The sequence below is a fragment of the Anomaloglossus baeobatrachus genome, chromosome 12 (assembly GCF_048569485.1).
Source record: "Anomaloglossus baeobatrachus isolate aAnoBae1 chromosome 12, aAnoBae1.hap1, whole genome shotgun sequence".
Lineage (NCBI taxonomy): Eukaryota > Metazoa > Chordata > Amphibia > Anura > Aromobatidae > Anomaloglossus > Anomaloglossus baeobatrachus.
Window position 1 is genome coordinate 47,447,784 of NC_134364.1, and position 19,442 is coordinate 47,467,225.

Consider the following 19,442-nt stretch of genomic DNA (forward strand, 5'->3'; position numbering starts at 1 on the left):
ACGCCGATAGCCTCCTAGACAGATTTCAACCAGAGTCCATCTGTCTGTGAATGGCATCTTGAAGTGAAGCCCCATCTCCAGTGCAACTATGGCTCTATATGCAAGCCTGGAGATTGGAGAATCCACCTTTGGACCCTGGGTCCAGCGCTGACCACGTCAGGGGAAAAAGGGGATAACGTGTATCCTAAAAACGTTTGGAGAAGACGCTTATCTGGTAAGCGTGGTGTTCCTGGACTGCTTCTCTGAAGTCAGCGTGGGCAGAAAAATACTCAATATCTGCGTGAGACACTGAAAAGGAACTTCTCCTGTTCGTCTCCTATCTCCACTGGGGGAGCTGAGGGAGAAAGATCCAACCTTCCATTGATGGACGGTATAGGATCATTCCGTATGGCGTTACCACCCGGTGTATCCGGATTGAGAGCGATGTCAGTATCAAAGCCCTGAAGAGCTGCCTTTTGGTCAAGTAGATTGCCCATGGGTGCAAGTCTCTATATTATGACTACTCCGTCCCTGTCCATGGACAGGGTTGACAGGAGGTTTCTTTGGCCACAACTAGTAGAGCCCCGGCAGACGAAGTGCTAGAGACCCCGGCAGACGACGTGCTACAGGGGAGCATGCACACAATGGGACGGTGTCATGAACAGCATCCCATGTAGTAAAAACAGCACTGAAATCTGTGTTGCTTTTTTGCCGCTGCCGACTAGCTATCTAGAAGTATATAGCCAAGATTGGTGACCGTACATTGCAATGTATAGCATACAGGCATAAAGTACAAATGACCACTGCAGCACAAGCAATACAAGCAGCATAGAAGCCTGTGCCCTGGCACCCCTGCTCTTCTGCTGCTGTATACTAGTCATCTAGGGGAATATAGCCCAGAAGAGTGACCCTACAGTGCAATGTATAGCATACAAGCACAAGTACAAATGAACACTGCAGCACATGCAATCCAAGCAGCATAGAAGCCTGTGCCCTGGCACCTCTGCGCTTCTGCTGCTGTAGACTGGTCATCTAGGGGAATATAGCCCAGAAGAGTGACCATACAGTGCAATGTATAGCATACACGCACAAGTACAAATGCACACTGCAGCCCATGCATACAAGCAGCATAGAAAAAAACCTGTGCCCCAGCACCCTTGGTTTTCAGCTGCTGTAGTCTAGCCATTCCAGGAGAATATAGCTAAGACTAGCGACTGTACAGTGCAATGTATAGCATATAAGCATAAACACAAATGAACACCTCAGTCGTGCAATACAAGCAGCCTAGAAAGCCTGTGCCTTAGCACACCTGCTTTCCTGCTGCTGATGTGTCGCTCCCCAAGCGGGCATATAGCGACCTATGCAGTTAAAAACAACACATGTATACACTGCAGTTATATCGTGGTCAGCACTATGTGTGCCGCTTACCGCCCGCCTATAAGCGGGTGTATGATCGCCACCGTCCTGCCTTGGAGCCGAAAGTCCGAGCTCTGCAGTAATGGCTGCCGGCTTCTTCCCCAGCTCGTGTGAGTAGGGGCGGGCCGTGGGCGTGCCCCCAAGGCAGAGCGGGAATCCGGCGTCCGACAGTGTGCAGTGAGAGGGCTGGAGCATGTAAAAAGGCTCCAGCCCTCGGCGCTGCTGATTGCTCAGCGCCTGTCCCCTTCCCTGAGTGACAGGGAGGGGGCGGGAACGAAGCGGCACTAGGCCGCAGAAGCCGGGGACTGGAGTTATAAGCGCCGCCGCCGTAAAAGCGCGGTCGGCGCCCAGTCCCCGGCGAACTACAAGTCCCAGCCGCGCCGCCGCTCCCGGAGCGTCCGGCGCGGTAGTTCCCAAAACACAAAGTCACTCAGCAAAGCTGCAGTGACTGTAACCCTTTACTGTCCCCGGCGCACTAGCACACCCAGCAAGTCTGGAGTGTGCTGTGCCTGTGTGTACGGGGACACAGAGTACCTGTAATGGTGCAGGGCCATGTCCCTGAACGGTACTCCAGCTCCGTATCCAGCAGGTTCAAATGGGTCTGTGGATGGAGCCCGGCGTCAGAGCTTTGAGGCCGGCAGGATCCCACTTCCTCAGAGCCCCTCAGGGGGATGTGGAAGGAAAGCAGCATGTGGGCTCCAGCCGCCGTACCAGCAATAGGTACCTCAACCTTACAACACCATCCAGGGGTGAGAAGGGAGCATGCTGGGGACACTATATGTGTCCTCTTTTCTTCCATCCGAAATAGTCAGCAGCTACTGCTGACTAAAATCTGTGGAGCTATGCGTGGAATGTCTGACCTCCTTCGCACACAAAGCTAAAACTGGAGAACCCGTGATACCACGGGGGGGTATAGCCAGAGGGGGAGGGGCCTTGCACTTTTTAGTGTAGTGCTTTGTGTGGCCTCCGGAGGGCAGTAGCTATACCCCAATCGTCTGGGTCTCCCAATAGAGCGCTGAAGAAAACTCCTCTGTTCTCCTTTTTCTTAATTATGTTTGGAGTTTGTGATGGTGGGGTGGTTTATCCACACTCCACTTTATCTCTGAAATGGTTAGATGGAGATGAGTTTCCAGATATACGAATGGGCAAGTTCGTTAGGTGAGTCTGAACCCAAAAAAAAAGAGAATTTTGTTTACTTACCGTAAATTCTTTTTCTTATAGTTCCATATTGGGAGACCCAGACCATGGGTGTTTAGCTTCTGCCTCCGGAGGACACACAAAGTACTACACTTAAAAGTGTAGCTCCTCCCTCTGAGCTTATACACCCCCTGGTGAGCATACCCAGCCAGTTTAGTGCAAAAGCTGAAGGAGAATAGCCACCCACAAGTAGAACAGAGCAAAAGCCGGAACAACTGGAGACTCTGTCCACGACAACAGCCGGTGATAACACGCGGAACAAGAAAAATTGCCAACAGGCAACAGGGAGGGTGCTGGGTCTCCCAATACGGAACTATAAGAAAAAGAATTTACGGTAAGTAAACAAAATTCTCTTTTTCTTTATCGTTCCTTTGGGAGACCCAGACCATGGGACGTTCCAAAGCAGTCCCTGGGTGGGGAATAAACCGAAAAAAAGGCAAGTAGGCAGAACCTAACTTCACAAATGGGCGACCGCCGCCTGAAGGATGCGTCTGCCCAAGCTCGCATCTGCCGAAGCATGAGCATGCACTTGGTAGTGCTTCGAAAAGGTATGCAGGCTAGTCAAAGTGGCAGCCTGACAGACTTGTTGAGCCGTAGCCTGGTGCCTGAAAGCCCAAGAGGCACCAACAGCTCTGGTCGAATGTGCCTTGATCCCTGGCGGGGGAGGCACCTGAGAACTCTGGTAGGCGTCCGAAATGGTCGAAATAATCCAACGGGCCAAGGTCGGCTTAGAAGCAGAGAGGCCCTTGCGCCGACCTGTGGTTAGCACAAAAAGAGAAGTGCACCGCCTAAGAGCAGCGGTGCGAGACACATAGATCCGGAGCGCACGCACCAGATCCAGAGTATGCAGCGCTTTTTCAAAGCGATGAACAGGAGCCGGACAAAAGGAAGGTAGGGTAATGTCCTGGTTAAGGTGGAAAGGAGAGACCACCTTAGGAAGAAAATCCGGAGTCGGACGGAGAACCACCTTGTTTTGATGAAAAACTAAAAAAGGCGACTCCGAAGAGAGCGCGGCCAAATCAGAGACTCTCCTGAGGGAGGTTATGGCCACCAGAAAAACCACTTTCTCTGAAAGACGATGCAAAGAGACCTCCCTAAGAGGCTCAAAGGGGGGTTTCTGCAAAACCGTGAGAACTAAATTAAGGTCCCAGGGATCCAAGGGCCGCCGGTAAGGCGGAATGATGTGAGACGCGCCTTGCATGAAGGTGCGGACCTGAGCCAGCCGAGCGAGACGCCGCTGGAACAGAACTGACAGAGCTGAGACTTGTCCCTTGAGAGAGTTGAGGGACAGTCCTAGCTGCAGAAAGGAATGTAGAAAAGACAGAAGGGTCGGCAAGGAGAATGGCCAAGGAGGATGGTCAGTAGAGCGACACCAGGACAGGAAAATTTTCCAAGTCCTGTGATAGATCTTAGCGGAGGAAGACTTACGGGCCCGAGTCATAGTGGAGATGACTTCAGGAGGGATACCAGAAGCCGTCAAGATCCAGGACTCAAGAGCCACGCCGTCAATTTGAGAGCCGCAGAATTCAGGCGGAAAAACGGACCTTGTGAGAGTAGGTCTGGACGGTCCGGGAGATGCCACGGCATCTCTACGGACAGATGGAGCAGGTCTGGATACCAAGCTCGCCTGGGCCAGTCCGGTGCAATGAGGATGACTCGACAGCCCTCCGTTCTGATCTTTCGCAGAACTCTGGGCAAGAGAGCTAGAGGGGGAAACACGTAGGACAGACGAAACTGGGACCAATCTTGAACCAGAGCGTCCGCTGCAAAGGCCTGAGGATCGTGGGAGCGAGCCACGTAAACCGGAACCTTGTTGTTGTGCTGGGATGCCATTAGATCCACTTCCGGAGTGCCCCACTTGCGGCAGATTGACTGAAACACTGCCACACATTGGTGATTGATGTAGGCAACCGCTGTCGCGTTGTCTGACTGGACTCGGATGTGCTTGCCCGCCAACAGGTGGTGAAAGGCTAGGAGAGCTAGAAGCACAGCTCTGGTTTCCAGCACATTGACTGAAAGGGCTGACTCGGACGGAGTCCAAGTGCCCTGCGCTCGGTGGTGGAGACATACCGCTCCCCAGCCGGATAGACTAGCATCCGTGGTGAGGATCACCCAGGACGGGGCCAGGAAAGAGCGCCCCTGAGACAGAGAGAGGGGCCGAAGCCACCACTGAAGGAAGCTCCTGGTCTGTGGCGACAGAGCCACTAGCCTGTGCAAGGAGGAAGTCCGCTTGTCCCAACAGCGGAGAATGTCCAGCTGCAGAGAACGCAGATGGAACTGGGCAAAGAGAACAGCCTCCATTGACGCCACCATCTGACCCAGCACCTGCATTAGGTGCCTGATGGAATGACGGCGGGGCCTCAGCAGAGAGCGCACCGCCAGATGGAGGGACTGCTGTTTGACTAAGGGCAGCTTCACAAGTGCCGGCAGAGTCTCGAATTGCATCCCTAGGTACGTGAGCCTCTGGGTCGGAGTCAGAGTGGATTTGGGCAGATTGACAAGCCACCCGAATTGGGCTAGTGGCGAGAGTGAGCGAGACACTCCGCTGACAGTCTGCGCTGGATGAAGCCTTGACTAGAAGGTCGTCCAGGTAAGGAATCACTGCCAACCCCTGGAGGTGCAGAACCGCAACCACTGCTGCCATGACCTTGGTGAATACTCGAGGGGCCGTGGCTAACCCGAAGGGGAGAGCCACGAATTGGAAATGTTCCTCTCCGATTGCAAAACGTAGCCAACGCTGGTGTGAAACTGCAATTGGCACATGCAGATAGGCATCTCTGATGTCGATGGATGCCAGGAAATCCCCTTGGGTCATTGAGGCAATGACTGATCGCAGAGACTCCATGCGAAAATGCCGCACCTGAACATGCTTGTTGAGAAGCTTGAGATCCAGGATGGGCCGGAAGGAACCGTCCTTTTTGGGGACTAGGAAGAGATTTGAGTAGAAACCTCTGAACCGTTCCCGGGCGGGAACCGGTACAATTACTCCGTTGGCCTGCAAGGATGCCACGGCCTGAGAGAAGGCGGCGGCCTTGGAGCAGGGGGGAGTTGACAGAAAAAATCTGTTTGGCGGGCTGGAAGAGAATTCTATCCTGTAGCCGTGGGAGATGATATCCCGCACCCACTGATCGGAGACGTGTTGAAACTACACGTCGCCAAAGTGGGAGAGCCTGCCACCGACTAAGGACGTTGCTGGCGCGGCTAGATAGTCAAAAGGAGGCTGCCTTAGTGGCAGCAGCTCCTGCGGTCTTCTGTGGACGCGCCTTTGTGCGCCAGTTGGATTTTTGGTCCTTGGCTGAGTTAGTGGACGAGGCCGAGGGCTTAGAGGACGACCAGTTGGAGGAACGAAAGGAACGAAACCTCGACTGGTTCCTACCCTGGGCAGGTTTCCTGGTTTTAGTTTGTGGCATGGAAGTACTCTTCCCGCCAGTAGCTTCCTTAATAATTTCATCCAGTTGTTCACCGAATAGCCTGGATCCAGCAAAAGGGAGCCCAGCAAGGTACTTCTTTGAAGAAGCATCTGCCTTCCACTCTCGAAGCCACAAGATCCTGCGGATAGCGAGGGAATTAGCCGAAGCCACTGCAGTGCGGTGAGAAGCCTCCAGCATGGCAGACATGGCATAGGATGAAAAAGCTGAAGCTTGGGAAGTCAAAGCAACCATTTCGGGCATAGATTCCCTGGTGAGGGAATGCATCTCTTCCAGAGAAGCAGAGATGGCTTTGAGAGCCCACACTGCTGCAAAAGATGGGGAGAACGAGGCCACTGCCGCCTCATATACAGATTTGGCCAGAAGGTCAACCTGGCGGTCAGTGGAATCCTTAAGAGAGGTGCCATCAGCCACTGATACAACAGTCCGGGCTGAGAGTCTAGACACCGGAGGGTCTACCTTTGGTGAATGAGCCCACTCCTTGACCACCTCAGGTGGAAAGGGAAAACGGTCATCAGAACCACGCTTTGGGAAGCGTTTGTCAGGACAGGCCCTAGACTTGGTCACAGTGGCCTGAAAACTGGAGTGGTTAAAGAACACACTCCTTGTCCTGTTAGGCAAGGTAAACTGGTGCTTTTCTGCCAGAGAGGGTTGCTCCTCTGATACTGGCGGATTGAGGTCCAGTACAGAATTAATGGACGCAATCAAATCACTAACATCTGAGTCACTTTCGGACAGATCAATGGGGCACATGGAGGTAGCCTCCGAGCCCCCAGTAAAGGCATCCTCCTCGTCCTGCGAGTCAGCTCTTGAATCAGAGCCGCGGGACGAGGAAGGAGAGGGGACCCTGCGTCTCCTTTTAGGAGGACGGGGTCTGGGACCAGATGATGAATCCTCTGTGAGCTCCGCTGAGAGAGCCCTAGCAGCAGAGGCACCCTGTGAAGGGGGCTGATGCATGTTCAGCAAAGTCCGGGACAGCTGTCCCATGGAGTTGGCAAAAGACTGGGAGATTGACCTAGAGAAGGATTCTACCCAAGCCGGGGGTTCAGCCACAGGAGCCGGAGCAGCCGGAGAGACCACTGGGGGGGGGGATTCCAGGCTGAGGTATTGTCAGGGCAGAGCAGGCATCACAATGTGGATATGTGCTCGGTTCAGGCAGCACGAGCTTACATGCAGTGCATACTGAATATAGCTTTGGAGCCTTGCTCCTCGTGTGAGACATGCTGCTGAAGTGGGGGCTCTTGCCAGAGTGACCCCCAGAGAGTATATACGGAGACCCACAACCAGAGGTTGTGGCTTACCAGACCGCTGGAGCGGTGTTGTGTGCCCTCCAGATCTCAAAGCCCGGACCCCCAAGCACCTCAGCAGGGATGCTGCAGCCAGTGCTGATTGCAGAGAAAACGCTGATAAAATGGCGCCGGAGCGAGGAGAGGGGGCGGGGCCAACCCTGAGAGCGGGATCTGGAGGGCCAAAGAGACTTACAGGGGAGGAGACATGTACTCAGTGAGGAGTGTCTCTCCCCTGTGCAGAACGGCCGCTGGGCGGAGCCACACTGTCCCTCTGCATGAATGACATGCGAGGGCAGTGAAACCGAAAGTAGGCCTCCGGCGAAGCCGGGGCCTAAATTTGAGCGGTGCGGCCGGCGCGCAGGCACCATCGGCGCGGTTCTCAGGCGACAGCCAGAGAACCCGCCGGAAATGTCACAAAAAACACTCAGCACACTCTCCCCACATAATAAAAGTACAGGGACCGCCATATATAAACGTCTCAGGTACTTAGCTTGCTGAGACGCAGGGCCATGTCCCTGGGGATGAGTGCTCCGTCCAGCAGGATCCTGTAGGGCTGCGGATGGAGACCGGTCTCCTGCAAAGCATGGCGAACCGTGCTGGCTCCCACTTCAAGCCAGAGCCTGAGGGATGGTGAAGGAGCGCGGCATGTAAGGCTCCAGCCTTGGAATCAACCTTAACAACACCGCCGACACAGTGGGGTGAGAAGGGACATGCCGGGGGTCCAGGCTTGGACCCGCTTTTCAAAATCTTTCCAAAAATGAAAAATAAGATGAGAATGCATGTGTGGATGTATGCCTCCTGAACACAAAGCAATGAACTGGCTAGATCTGGTTCTCCAGGGGGTGTATATGCTCAGAGGGAGGAGCTACACTTTTTAGTGTAGTACTTTGTGTGTCCTCCGGAGGCAGAAGCTATACACCCAATGTCTGGGTCTCCCATAGGAACGATAAAGAAACGGATTTTTTTGTACTCACCGTAAAATCGTTTTCTCTTAGCCATCATTGGGGGACACACCACCCACCCTGTTGCCCTGTTGGGTCTTGGTTCTCACAGTACCTTATTTGGTTATGACTCTTTTTTTATCATGTTCCTCTGTTGAGGTAAGTTTTTACTGGCTTTTTCTCCTACTGCTTGTGTACTAAAACTGAGGCTGCATGGCCCGGTCAGGGGGTGTATACTGCAGAGGAGGAGCTATGCTTTTGCATCTACTTAGTGTCCTCCTATGGATAGGCAGCATAACACCCATGTTCCTGTGTCCCCCAATGATGGCTAAGAGAAAACGATTTTACGATGAGTACACAAAAATCCGTTTTTGTTTTTTTTTTTTTGCACTACTGGAGTGGTGCTTGTAATCTAAGTCCCCTGCCCTCTGTGATATAGCACCCTCCGGCAGCTTCACCTTCTATCACTGCGACTCCGGTCAGCCTCCGGCCATTTGTGACTTCCCGGCAGCTCCAGTGTTTCATGGAGTGCGTTGAAGGTCACCACTCAATACAAGTCTATGAGAGCCGCTTTCTGGCTCTCCTAGACTTGTATTGAAGTGACCTCTGACACCTGGACAGTCAGAAGATGCGCCGCGGGACCAAAGTGAAGCCAGAAAAAGGTGAAAACACCGGAAGACGATTACCGGGTGCAGAGGGCTTGGGCGTAAAGCAACACTCCAGAGGTAAAATAGAAAATGCTGTAGAGGTGATTTAATTAAAACAATGAACAATATCGAATACTCGGACTTGTTAACTTCATTGGCTGCCGGCACGCCTACCTTCCAGTCCATTCGACAAGAAGTTATTGTCGGGCAGGATGTTCCTCACAAGCTTATTAGCTGCCTTGCTCTCACTATTTGGAGTCTTGGGCATTGAACAGGCCATATTGGTCTGCAGAGTCGACTTTAAGGGAGGTCGTCCTCGCTTCGTTTTTTGTTTCTCCTCTTCCTTCTTTTCCTCATTTTCCTCTTTATTCTAAGAGAACAAAAAAAGTTTACTTTTCTGTGTTGTCCATTTCATAAATGAAAGTGAGAAATTTTACATTCAATGTTAGCTGAATCGGCTTCTTTCTCCTCCTGGACTGATCATTCATTCTCAATTCACGGGTAAAATGTGTCTTCAGTGAGTATAGACTTTTCCATTAAGGAGATGGGAGATGACAATTGGTGCTTGTAAAGTTCTATGGAGATCTGTAACTGTGCTATCATGAGAACTTGCAGCAAAATGTCAGTGTCGGCCTCAAGTTCCCACTCTCCATAAAATTTTAAAAGCACCAACTGTCACCTTCCATCTCAGTAATGGGAAAATCTGTACACAGTGGAGACCGATCTGACCCATAAATTGAGAATGATCGATTAGCTCAGGAGGAGAAAGTGAAGATATATTACAAGGTTTCTTATTTTCATGTGTATTATTGATTTATGGAATAACAATAAACACAATATTTGGACTAGTTACAAAATCGCATTATAACCAAATGACAGACATAAAATGAAAGGTTTAAAATTACTTTTATTTTTTTCTTTTGCTTTCTTTTCGTTCCACCTTTCTCTGAAAGCCAGATAATTCTGTCCGCTTTTACCCATTCATCGTACCTGGAAGAGAATAAATTGCACATCTCAATATTCATTTTTTATAGGTTTTATAGATCTCAATATTCAAAGAAAATACCGTAAAGAAACCTCATTTAAGCCAATATCCACCGGATAACATAAACCGCAAGCTGTTTAAAGTGGTACTCTGCTTACACCAGGTTATCACCTACCACACTGCTAGTTCCCAGGGGTGTGAGTGGTGGGACCCTCGCTGGTCACCCGATGGTTGAAACTGGACTACTATTTAACTACATCAATGTATGTGTGATATGATCACCCATGTGAGGAACCAGCCCTGTGATGACCAGCTGATCATCACCAGATGGCCGCCATGCTTGGGGTGCTAGGCACTGAACCCCCCACACCAATCTGATATTGATCACCAGTCCTAAAAATAACTAATCAATATCAATCTTGGAGTCTTACAATTCAGATTTGCTTATTAAAAGAATAGTCTAGGACCTAAACTATTCTTTTAATAAGCAAATCTGCATTGTAAGTGCAAAAGTCCCCAGGACCCCAGCGTGCTGCCGTACCTTACATTCCAGCCGTAATAGTGCACCAGGTATAGCAACTCTCCTCCATCCACCTCTGTGCTTTTGATATTGGCTTCATAGATTTTCTGGGTTTTTCCACGTCCGTATTTCACTTTCACTTTGGTGCCTGCGAGACAGTCTCGATCCGAGTCGTCGTCGCCTTCGCTGTCTCCTTTGTTGTCGGTATCATCCCTTCTGCACGTGAGAAAATTGATCAGTTAATGTTATGAAAATGTCACACAAATTAATAAATGAGTTTATAGCTTTTATTCAAAGAGTTAGAAAAATAAAAAAAAAAATTAATAAAAGACAACGTTTAGTTGTTAAAATGTCAATTTGGAAACCAAGGGGAAAAAAAAAAGCAAACTATTATGAGGAATGTGGATCTTGGCATTAATTTGGCGCCCGTTACTAATGGGAAGGTGTCTGCTGCCATTCCTTTTTGCTCACACTTTATGGGGACCAAGTAGCAGAACTTGCGTTTGTCTATTTTATATGGGGGCAATCTTCTCAGATAAGTGAGCGAGTGAGTCCTTAAAGGGAACCTGTCAGGTGCAATATGCAGCCAGAATCACGAGCAGTTCCGGGTGTATACTGCTAATCCCTGCCTAACCGTCCCTGTATACACTAGCACAGATAAAGATTCTTTATGATATGCTAATGAGCGCAGGGACTAGTCACAAGGGCGTTCATTCCCTTGGTAAGTCGGCTCCGTTGGTATGCTTCTGTGGGTGTGATAATGAATGTGCAGCATCAGAGGCATGGTCGCTCTCACCTCTGCTGCCACCGCTAGATTTTGGCTTAGTGCACACGATCAGAATGTTCCCGGACTTTCGGCCATGCACACTACACCAGTTTGAAGCCGGGACGCATAACACCCAGCTTCATAGTGCGCAAAACTGGAAGTGCCGGGACTTCTAACCATGCGCACTGAGCCTAAATCCAGCTTCTGGCGCGGTGGCAGCAGAGAGCGGTGAGATGGACCTCTGAGGCTGCGCATTCATTGGCAAGTTAGCATGCCCACAGGGACGTACTTACATGCTAAGGGGCCATCTAGCCAAGGGAACTAAACACTCTTGGGACTAGTCCCCTCGCTCATTAGCATATTTCAAAGGATCTTTCAAAATACTTTTTCTAAAGATCTCTTTATCTATGCTACTAGATGCAGGGACAGTTAGGCTAGTTTCACATATCCGGCTGGATCCGGCGCACTCCAGTACGGTGTATACAGTACAATGGCAGCGCGACAAGCTCCGGTCACATGCTGTCATGTGACCGGAGCACGTGACCAGGAAGTTGCCGCGCTGCCATTGTACTGTATCATACTGTACTGGAGTCCGCCGAATCCGGCGAAAAGCCAGATGTGTGTAACTAGCCTTAGGCAGGGATTAGTAATATACACCCAGAACTGATCGTGGTCCTGGGGGCACATTGCACCTTACAGGTTCCCTTTAAGATTAATTCAGATGTCCGGTGTGAATATAGCACAAAAAAAAAAAAAAAAAAAAAAAAAATTGGAGGCTTGGAAGGTTATCTACAAATTAGGATATGCCAGCGACGTCCAATCAGTAAGAGTCTGATCAGCTTTTCTTTTTTTAGGCCGTATGGTAGGCTATTGACTATCTTGACTCTTCTAATTCATGGCTCATTTTTTTTTTAACTATATTTTTACTGAAACACAAGCAATGAGTGAGCCGGTCCCAGTTTCCTGGCGCTCATAAATTGGCCAGCTTGCATCTAGTGACCATTTCCACCATTCCCTTGATACAACTGCTTGACTCACCCATCACACAGCTTCTCATCCTCCTCATCCTCCTCCTCTTCCTCCTCCCCTTCTTCCTCTTCGTCCTCCTCCTCCTCAGACTCTCGATCGGACTCTTCTTGTTTCTGGCTTCTCCTTTCTTTTGATTTGCAGGATAAGCTCCTCCGTACCGGAGTCGAGTCATTTTCCTTCTTCTCTTCGCTTTTGTCCAACTCCTCTTCCACATCTTTGTTTTCCTTGTTGTTGTCCTTCCTTTTGTCGCAATCTTCTGGATCTTTTAAGACAGGAGCTGCACTGCAGGAAAGTCTTCGCCTCGCCTAAAAGTAAAAATATTACATGTTAACTTTATAATGCACTCTGATTTTTCACCATTGGTCAGCGTGCTGACTGTATGCCACCCGGCTTGCATACGGACAGATTATACGCTCATCTGACGGTTATCCACTACTAGGACATCCCATTCTGATTCCACATTTCCTCCAGGTAAAATAATAAAGCCTATACTCCCCTCCCATACCGGCGCCCTCTCATCAGTGTCCGGGCTCACTGTACCGGGGCTCACGTGGGGTTGTGACATCTTGCGAGCCCCGAGTACAATCAGCGCTGGCTTCCTTCTTGCCACCTTCGGACCAAATGAGTTAACAGGAAGTGAGTGCTGCAGCTACGCTCACTTCCTGTTGATTATTCATTTGGTCCGAAGGCGGGAAGAAGGAAGCTGGCACCGATTGGACGTGGGGCTCGCGTGACCAAATAGTAGACAATCCTTTTAACAGAAATGAAAATTACCTGTAGTCTACAAGTCATATCTCTGATCTAGGACCCGAAATTTAGGGGCACTGTAGGTGTTCTGATACAACTATTTTCTATGCCACAAAGTCGAAGGGGTTTTTCCTACATAATGTATGGCAAGATATCAAAAAAGTATCTTCGTCATAGGGATTTAACAAAGAAACATGGTTTGATTATTACTGGCCTGGAACATTGCTCAGTTTATGGCCGGCTTAAAGGGGTTGTCCCCCTTACAGAAAAAGTTTTTCCTATAGCTCTGTTAGTAGTAAACACAAAAACTGCGCTTTACTCACCCCTCCCGGGGTCCAGTACAGAGTTTCTACTGCTGCTTCAAGTGTCTGCAGAGCTGACATCAGAGCACTAAGTTTGGCAGACGTGCTTAGATCACCGATTGGCTGCAGTGTTGTCAACTTGATGTCAGAGCTGCAGACAATAACAAACACCAGCAGTGGAGACTCAGCACTTGACCTGGGGAGGGTGAGTAAACCGTTGTTTAACCAAAAAACTATAGCCTTGAGAAGTTTTCCTGAAACCCTTTATCACCTAATTAGGCACAGTTTATTCATTTAAACATATTTAAAAATAAATAATGTAGGTACCCTCGGTGACTTGACTTCTGTTTCTTCCTTCTCGATGTCGCTGGTAGAATCAGTGTCATCATCCTCTTTAACATTTGCACTGACTGGGGGGTCGTCTGTGGCTTCTTTCTTCTCACTGTTCTCCATGGGTTCTTCCTTCGTCAGGCTTTCCTCTACTGGTCTGGGGTCATTATGGTGAATAGTCCTGAACTGAATCTCTGCAGAACGGCAGTATTCTTCAAACCCATACAAATACCTGGTAGAGCAATGCAAAAAGGCAAAAGTTGAGCAATAATTTTGGATTTCTTTTTATTTAATTTGTTAACAGCCACACTATTGGGCAGTGTTCACACACAACCATAGCGGCTTAGCCCCAACTTTGGAAAACCCTACAACGCGCAATCAGAAATCTACACTTTCACATACCCGGGGCCTTTTCGGCCTGTGTGCAAATAACATGGAATAACTCAAATACAATTACTTTTCAAAGATTGAGATGTGAATATTTTAAAACATTATATTTATGTGCATAGAACAAAAAGAAAAAAAAAAATAATTACATTGGCTTAAAACGCCCAATATATGCATTCTATATAATTCTGAGTATATATAAAGAGAATTTTGTTACTTACCGTAAATTCATTTTCTTATAGTTCCGTATTGGGAGACCCAGACCATGGGTGTTTAGCTTCTGCCTCCGGAGGACACACAAAGTACTACACTTAAAAGTGTAGCTCCTCCCTCTGAGCTTATACACCCCCTGGTAGCCAGTCCTAGCCAGTTTAGTGCAAAAGCTGAAGGAGAATAGCCACCCACAAGTAGAACCGAGTAAGAACCGGAACAACCGGAGACTCTGTCCACGACAACAGCAGGTGATAACACACGGAACAAGGAAATTGCCAACAGGCAACAGGGAGGGAGCTGGGTCTCCCAATACGGAACTATAAGAAAAAGAATTTATGGTAAGTAACAAAATTCTCTTTTTCTTTATCGTTCCTTTGGGAGACCCAGACATTGGGACGTTCCAAAGCAGTCCCTGGGTGGGAATAAACAGAAAAAACTAAGAAGTAGGCGGAGCCTAACTTCACAAGTGGGCGACTGCCGCCTGAAGGATGCGTCTGCCCAAGCTCGCATCTGCCGAAGCATGAGCATGCACTTGGTAGTGCTTTGAAAAGGTATGCAGGCTAGTCCAAGTGGCAGCCTGACAGACTTGCTGAGCCGTAGCCTGGTGCCTAAAAGCCCAAGAGGCACTGACAGCTCTGGTCGAGTGTGCCTTGATCCCCGGCGGGGGAGGCACCTGAGTACTCTGGTAGGCATCGGAAATGGTCGATCTAATCCAACGGGCCAAGGTCGGCTTAGAAGCAGAGAGACCCTTGCGCCGCCCTGTGGTTAGCACAAAAAGAGAGGTGCACCGCCTAAGCGCAGCGGTGCGAGACACATAGATCCGGAGAGCACGCACCAGATCTAGAGTATGCAGCGGTTTCTCAAAGCGATGAACAGGGGCCGGACAGAAGGAAGGCAAGGAAATATCCTGGTTAAGGTGGAAGGGAGAGACCACATTAGGAAGAAAGTCCGGGATCGGACGGAGAACTACCTTGTCTTGGTGAAAAAACAAAAAAGGTGACTCCGAGGAGAGCGCAGCCAAATCAGAGACTCTCCTGAGAGAAGTTATGGCAACTAAAAAGGCCACCTTTTGAGAAAGACGATACAAAGAAACCTCCCTAAGAGGCTCAAAGGGGGGTTTCTGCAATACTGTGAGGACCAAGTTAAGGTCCCAGGGATCCAAGGGCCGCCGATAAGGCGGAATGATGTGAGACGCACCTTGCATGAAGGTGCAGACCTGAGCCAGCCGGGCGAGACGCCGCTGGAACAGCACTGATAGAGCTGAGACTTGTCCCTTGAGAGAGTTGAGGGACAGTCCTAGCTGCAGACCAAACTGTAAAAAAAGACAGAAGGGTCGGCAACGAGAATGGCCAAGGAGAATGGCCGGAAGAGCGACACCAGGACAGGAAAATTTTCCAAGTCCTGTGATAGATCTTGACGGAGGAAGACTTACGGGCCCGAGTCATTGTGGAGATGACTTCAGGAGGAATACCAGAAGCCGTCAAAATCCAGGACTCCAGAGCCACGCCGTCAATTTGAGTGTCGCAGAATTCGGGCGGAAAAAAAGACCTTGCGAGAGCAGGTCTAGACGGTCCGGAAGATGCCACGGCATCTCCACGGACAGTTGGAGCAGGTCCGGATACCAAGCTCGCCTGGGCCAGTCTGGTGCAAGGAGGATGACTCGACGGCCCTCCATTCTGATTTTGCGCAGGACTCTGGGCAAGAGAGCTAGAGGGGGAAACACGTAGGACAGACGAAACTGGGACCAGTCTTGAACCAGAGCGTCCGCGGCGAAGGCCTGAGGATCGTGGGAGCGAGCCACGTAAACCGGAACCTTGTTGTTGTGACGGGATGCCATTAGGTCCACGTCCGGAGTGCCCCACTTGCGGCAGATTGACTGAAACACTGCCGGGTGCAGGGACCACTCGCCACCGTCCACGGACTGACGGCTGAGATAATCTGCCTCCCGGTTTTCTACGCCAGGGATGTGGACTGCGGATATGGTGGACTTGTAGTCCTCCGCCCATTGAAGAATGCGTTGGACCTCCAACATTGCCAGGCGGCTGCGTGTCCCGCCTTGGTGATTGATGTAGGCAACCGCTGTCGCGTTGTCTGACTGGACTCGAATGTGCCTGCCTGCCAACAGGTGGTGAAAGGCTAGGAGAGCTAGAAGCACAGCTCTGGTTTCCAGCACATTGATTGAAAGGGCTGACTCGGACGGAGTCCAAGTGCCCTGTGCTCTGTGGTGGAGATGTACCGCTCCCCAGCCGGATAGGCTGGCATCCGTGGTGAGAATCACCCAGGACGGAGTCAGGAAGGAGCGCCCTTGGGACAGGGAGAGGGGTCGAAGCCACCGCTGAAGAGAGCTCCTGGTCCGTGACGACAGAGCCACTAACCTCTGTAAGGAGGAAGGACGCTTGTCCCAACAGCGGAGAATGTCCAGCTGCAGAGGACGCAGATGGAACTGGGCAAAGGGAACCGCCTCCATGGAAGCCACCATTTGACCCAGCACCTGCATCAGGCGCCTGAGGGAATAACGGCGGGGCCTCAGGAGAGAGCGCACCGCTAGCCGGAGAGACTGCTGTTTGATTAAGGGCAACTTCACAAGTGCCGGCAAAGTCTCGAACTGCATCCCTAGGTACGTGAGACTCTGGGTCGGAGTCAGAGTGGATTTGGGAAGATTGACAATCCACCCGAATTGGGCTAGGTTGGCGAGAGTCAGCGAAACACTCCGCTGACAATCTGCGCTGGATGGACCCTTGACCAGAAGGTCGTCCAGATAAGGAAGCACTGCTAACCCCTGGGAGGTGCAGGACCGCAATCACTGCCGCCATAACCTTGGTGAATACCCGAGGGGCCGTGGCTAACCCGAAGGGGAGAGCCACGAATTGGAAATGATCCTCTCCTATCGCAAAACGTAACCAACGCTGATGTGACACTGCGATTGGCACATGTAGATAGGCATCTCTGATGTCGATGGATGCCAGGAACTCCCCTTGGGTCATAGAGGCAATGACTGATCGCAGAGACTCCATGCGAAAATGCCGCAGCCGGACATGCTTGTTGAGAAGCTTGAGATCCAGGATGGGCCGGAAGGTACCGTCCTTTTTTGGAACTAGGAAGAGATTTGAGTAAAAACCTCTAAACCGTTCCTGAGCGGGAACTGGGACAATCACTCCGTTTGCCTGCAAGGACGCCACGGCCTGCGAGAAGGCAGCGGCCTTGGAGCAGGGGGGAGTTGAGAGAAAAAATCTGTTTGGAGGGCTGGAAGAGAATTCTATCCTGTAGCCGTGAGATATGATGTCTCTCACCCACTGATCGGAGACTTGCTTTAACCAAGTGTCGCCAAAGTGGGAGAGCCTGCCACCGACTAAGGACGTTGCTGGAGCGGGCCGAGAGTCATGAGGAAGCTGCCTTAGTGGCAGAACCTCCTGCGGTCTTCTGTGGACGCGCTTTTGGGCGCCAGTTGGATTTCTGAGCCTTGGCTGAGTTAGCGGACGAGGTGGAAGGCTTAGAGGATGACCAGTTGGAGGAACGAAAGGAACGAAACCTCGATTGATTCCTACCCTGGGCGGGTTTCCTGGTCTTGGTTTGTGGCATGGAAGTACTCTTCCCGCCAGTAGCTTCTTTAATGATTTCATCCAGCTGTTCACCAAACAGCCGTGAACCAACAAAAGGGAGTCCAGCAAGAAACTTCTTGGAAGAAGCATCTGCCTTCCACTCTCCAAGCCACAAAATCCTGCGGATAACAAGAGAATTAGCTGAAGCCACCGCAGTGCGGTGAGCAGCCTCTAGCATGGCAGACATGGCATAAGATGAAAAAGCTGAAGCCTGAGCAGTTAAGGTAACCATCTCAGGCATAGATTCCTTGGTGAGGGAATGCATCTCCTCTAGAGAAGCAGAGATGGCTTTGAGAGCCCACACTGCTGCAAAAGTCGGGGAAAACGCGGCCCCCGCAGCTTCATACACAGATTTGGCCAGAAGGTCAATCTGACGGTCAGTGGAATCCTTAAGTGAGGTGCCGTCAGCCACCGACACAACGGTCCGGGCTGAGAGCCTAGACACCGGAGGGTCTACCTTTGGGGAGTGAGACCACTCCTTGACCACCTCAGGTGGAAATGGAAACCGGTCATCAGAACCACGCTTTGGAAAGCGTTTGTCAGGGCAGGCCCTGGGTTTGGTCACAGCGGTCTGAAAACTGGAGTGGTTAAAGAACACACTCTTCATTCTCTTAGGCGAGGTAAACTGATGTTTTTCTGCCAAAGAGAGTTGCTCCTCTGACACTGGCGGATTGAGATCCAGCACAGAATTAATAGAAGCAATCAAATCACTAAGATCTGAGTCACCCTCAGAGAACTCGATGGGATACATAGCCTCCGAGCCCCCAGTGAGGGCATCCTCCTCATCTTGAGAGTCAGCTCTTGAGACAGAGCCGTGGGATGGGGAGGGGGAGGAAACCCTGCGCCCTCTCTTAGAAGGACGGGGTCTGGGATCAGATGATGAATCCTCCGTGAGCTCCGATGGACGGAGGTCAGAGGATAGGAGTCCTCTGTCAAGAGTATTAGAGGCACCCTGTGAGGGAGGCTGATGCATATTCATCAAAGTCCTGGACAAAAGTCCCATGGACTCAGCAAATGACTGGGATATGGACCTAGAAAAAGACTCTACCCAGGCAGGGGGTTCAGTCACAGGTGCAGCAGCAGCCTGAGAGACCACTGGGGGTGAGACTCTGGGCTGTGGCACCGCCAAGTTAGAGCAACCATCACAGTGTGGATAAATGCTCGGCTCAGGCAGCAGGAGCTTACATGTAGTGCATGCAGAATAAAGCTTTGGAGCCTTGCTCCTTGTGTGAGACATGCTGCTGGAGTGGGGGCTTTGCAGAGAATGAACCCCAGGGAGAATATACAGAGGTCCACAACCGGAGACCGGCTGTGGCTTACCAGACCGCTGAGCGCGGTGTTGTGTGCCCTCCAGATCCCGAAGCCCGGTCCCCCAGTCGCAGCACCTCAGCAGAGATGCAGAATGCAGGATGTCCCAGAGCAGAGTGAACTCTGCCTGAGAAACTAGGGGGCGTTCCTATAAAAGAGCGGGAACTGGAGGGCTATAGAGACCTGCAGGGAAGGAGGGACGCCCCAGCAGTGGGGAGTGTCCCTCCCCTGTGTAGAACGGCCGCCGGGAGGAGCCGAACCTGTCCCTCTACATGAGTGACATGCGAGGGCAGGAAAACGAAACTAGGCCTCCGGCGAAACCGGGGCCTAAATTCAAGCGGCGAGGCCGACAAGCAGGC

The 19,442-nt window shown here is 50.8% G+C and overlaps 1 protein-coding gene across 5 annotated transcripts in view; it reads right to left on the reverse strand.

Moving 5' to 3' along the window:
• Positions 1 to 19,442, reverse strand: part of ARID4A (AT-rich interaction domain 4A) — a 244,604-nt gene that overhangs the window by 56,830 nt on the left and 168,332 nt on the right. For all 5 annotated transcript variants that reach the window (XM_075329592.1, XM_075329593.1, XM_075329591.1 and 2 more), the window contains exons 15-19: positions 13,574 to 13,808; positions 12,207 to 12,502; positions 10,424 to 10,618; positions 9,803 to 9,887; positions 9,072 to 9,267 (exon numbers count right to left, since the gene is read on the reverse strand). In XM_075329592.1, the coding sequence (XP_075185707.1) occupies positions 9,072 to 9,267; positions 9,803 to 9,887; positions 10,424 to 10,618; positions 12,207 to 12,502; positions 13,574 to 13,808 (1,007 nt within the window). The remainder of the gene's footprint in view (positions 1 to 9,071; positions 9,268 to 9,802; positions 9,888 to 10,423; positions 10,619 to 12,206; positions 12,503 to 13,573; positions 13,809 to 19,442) is intronic.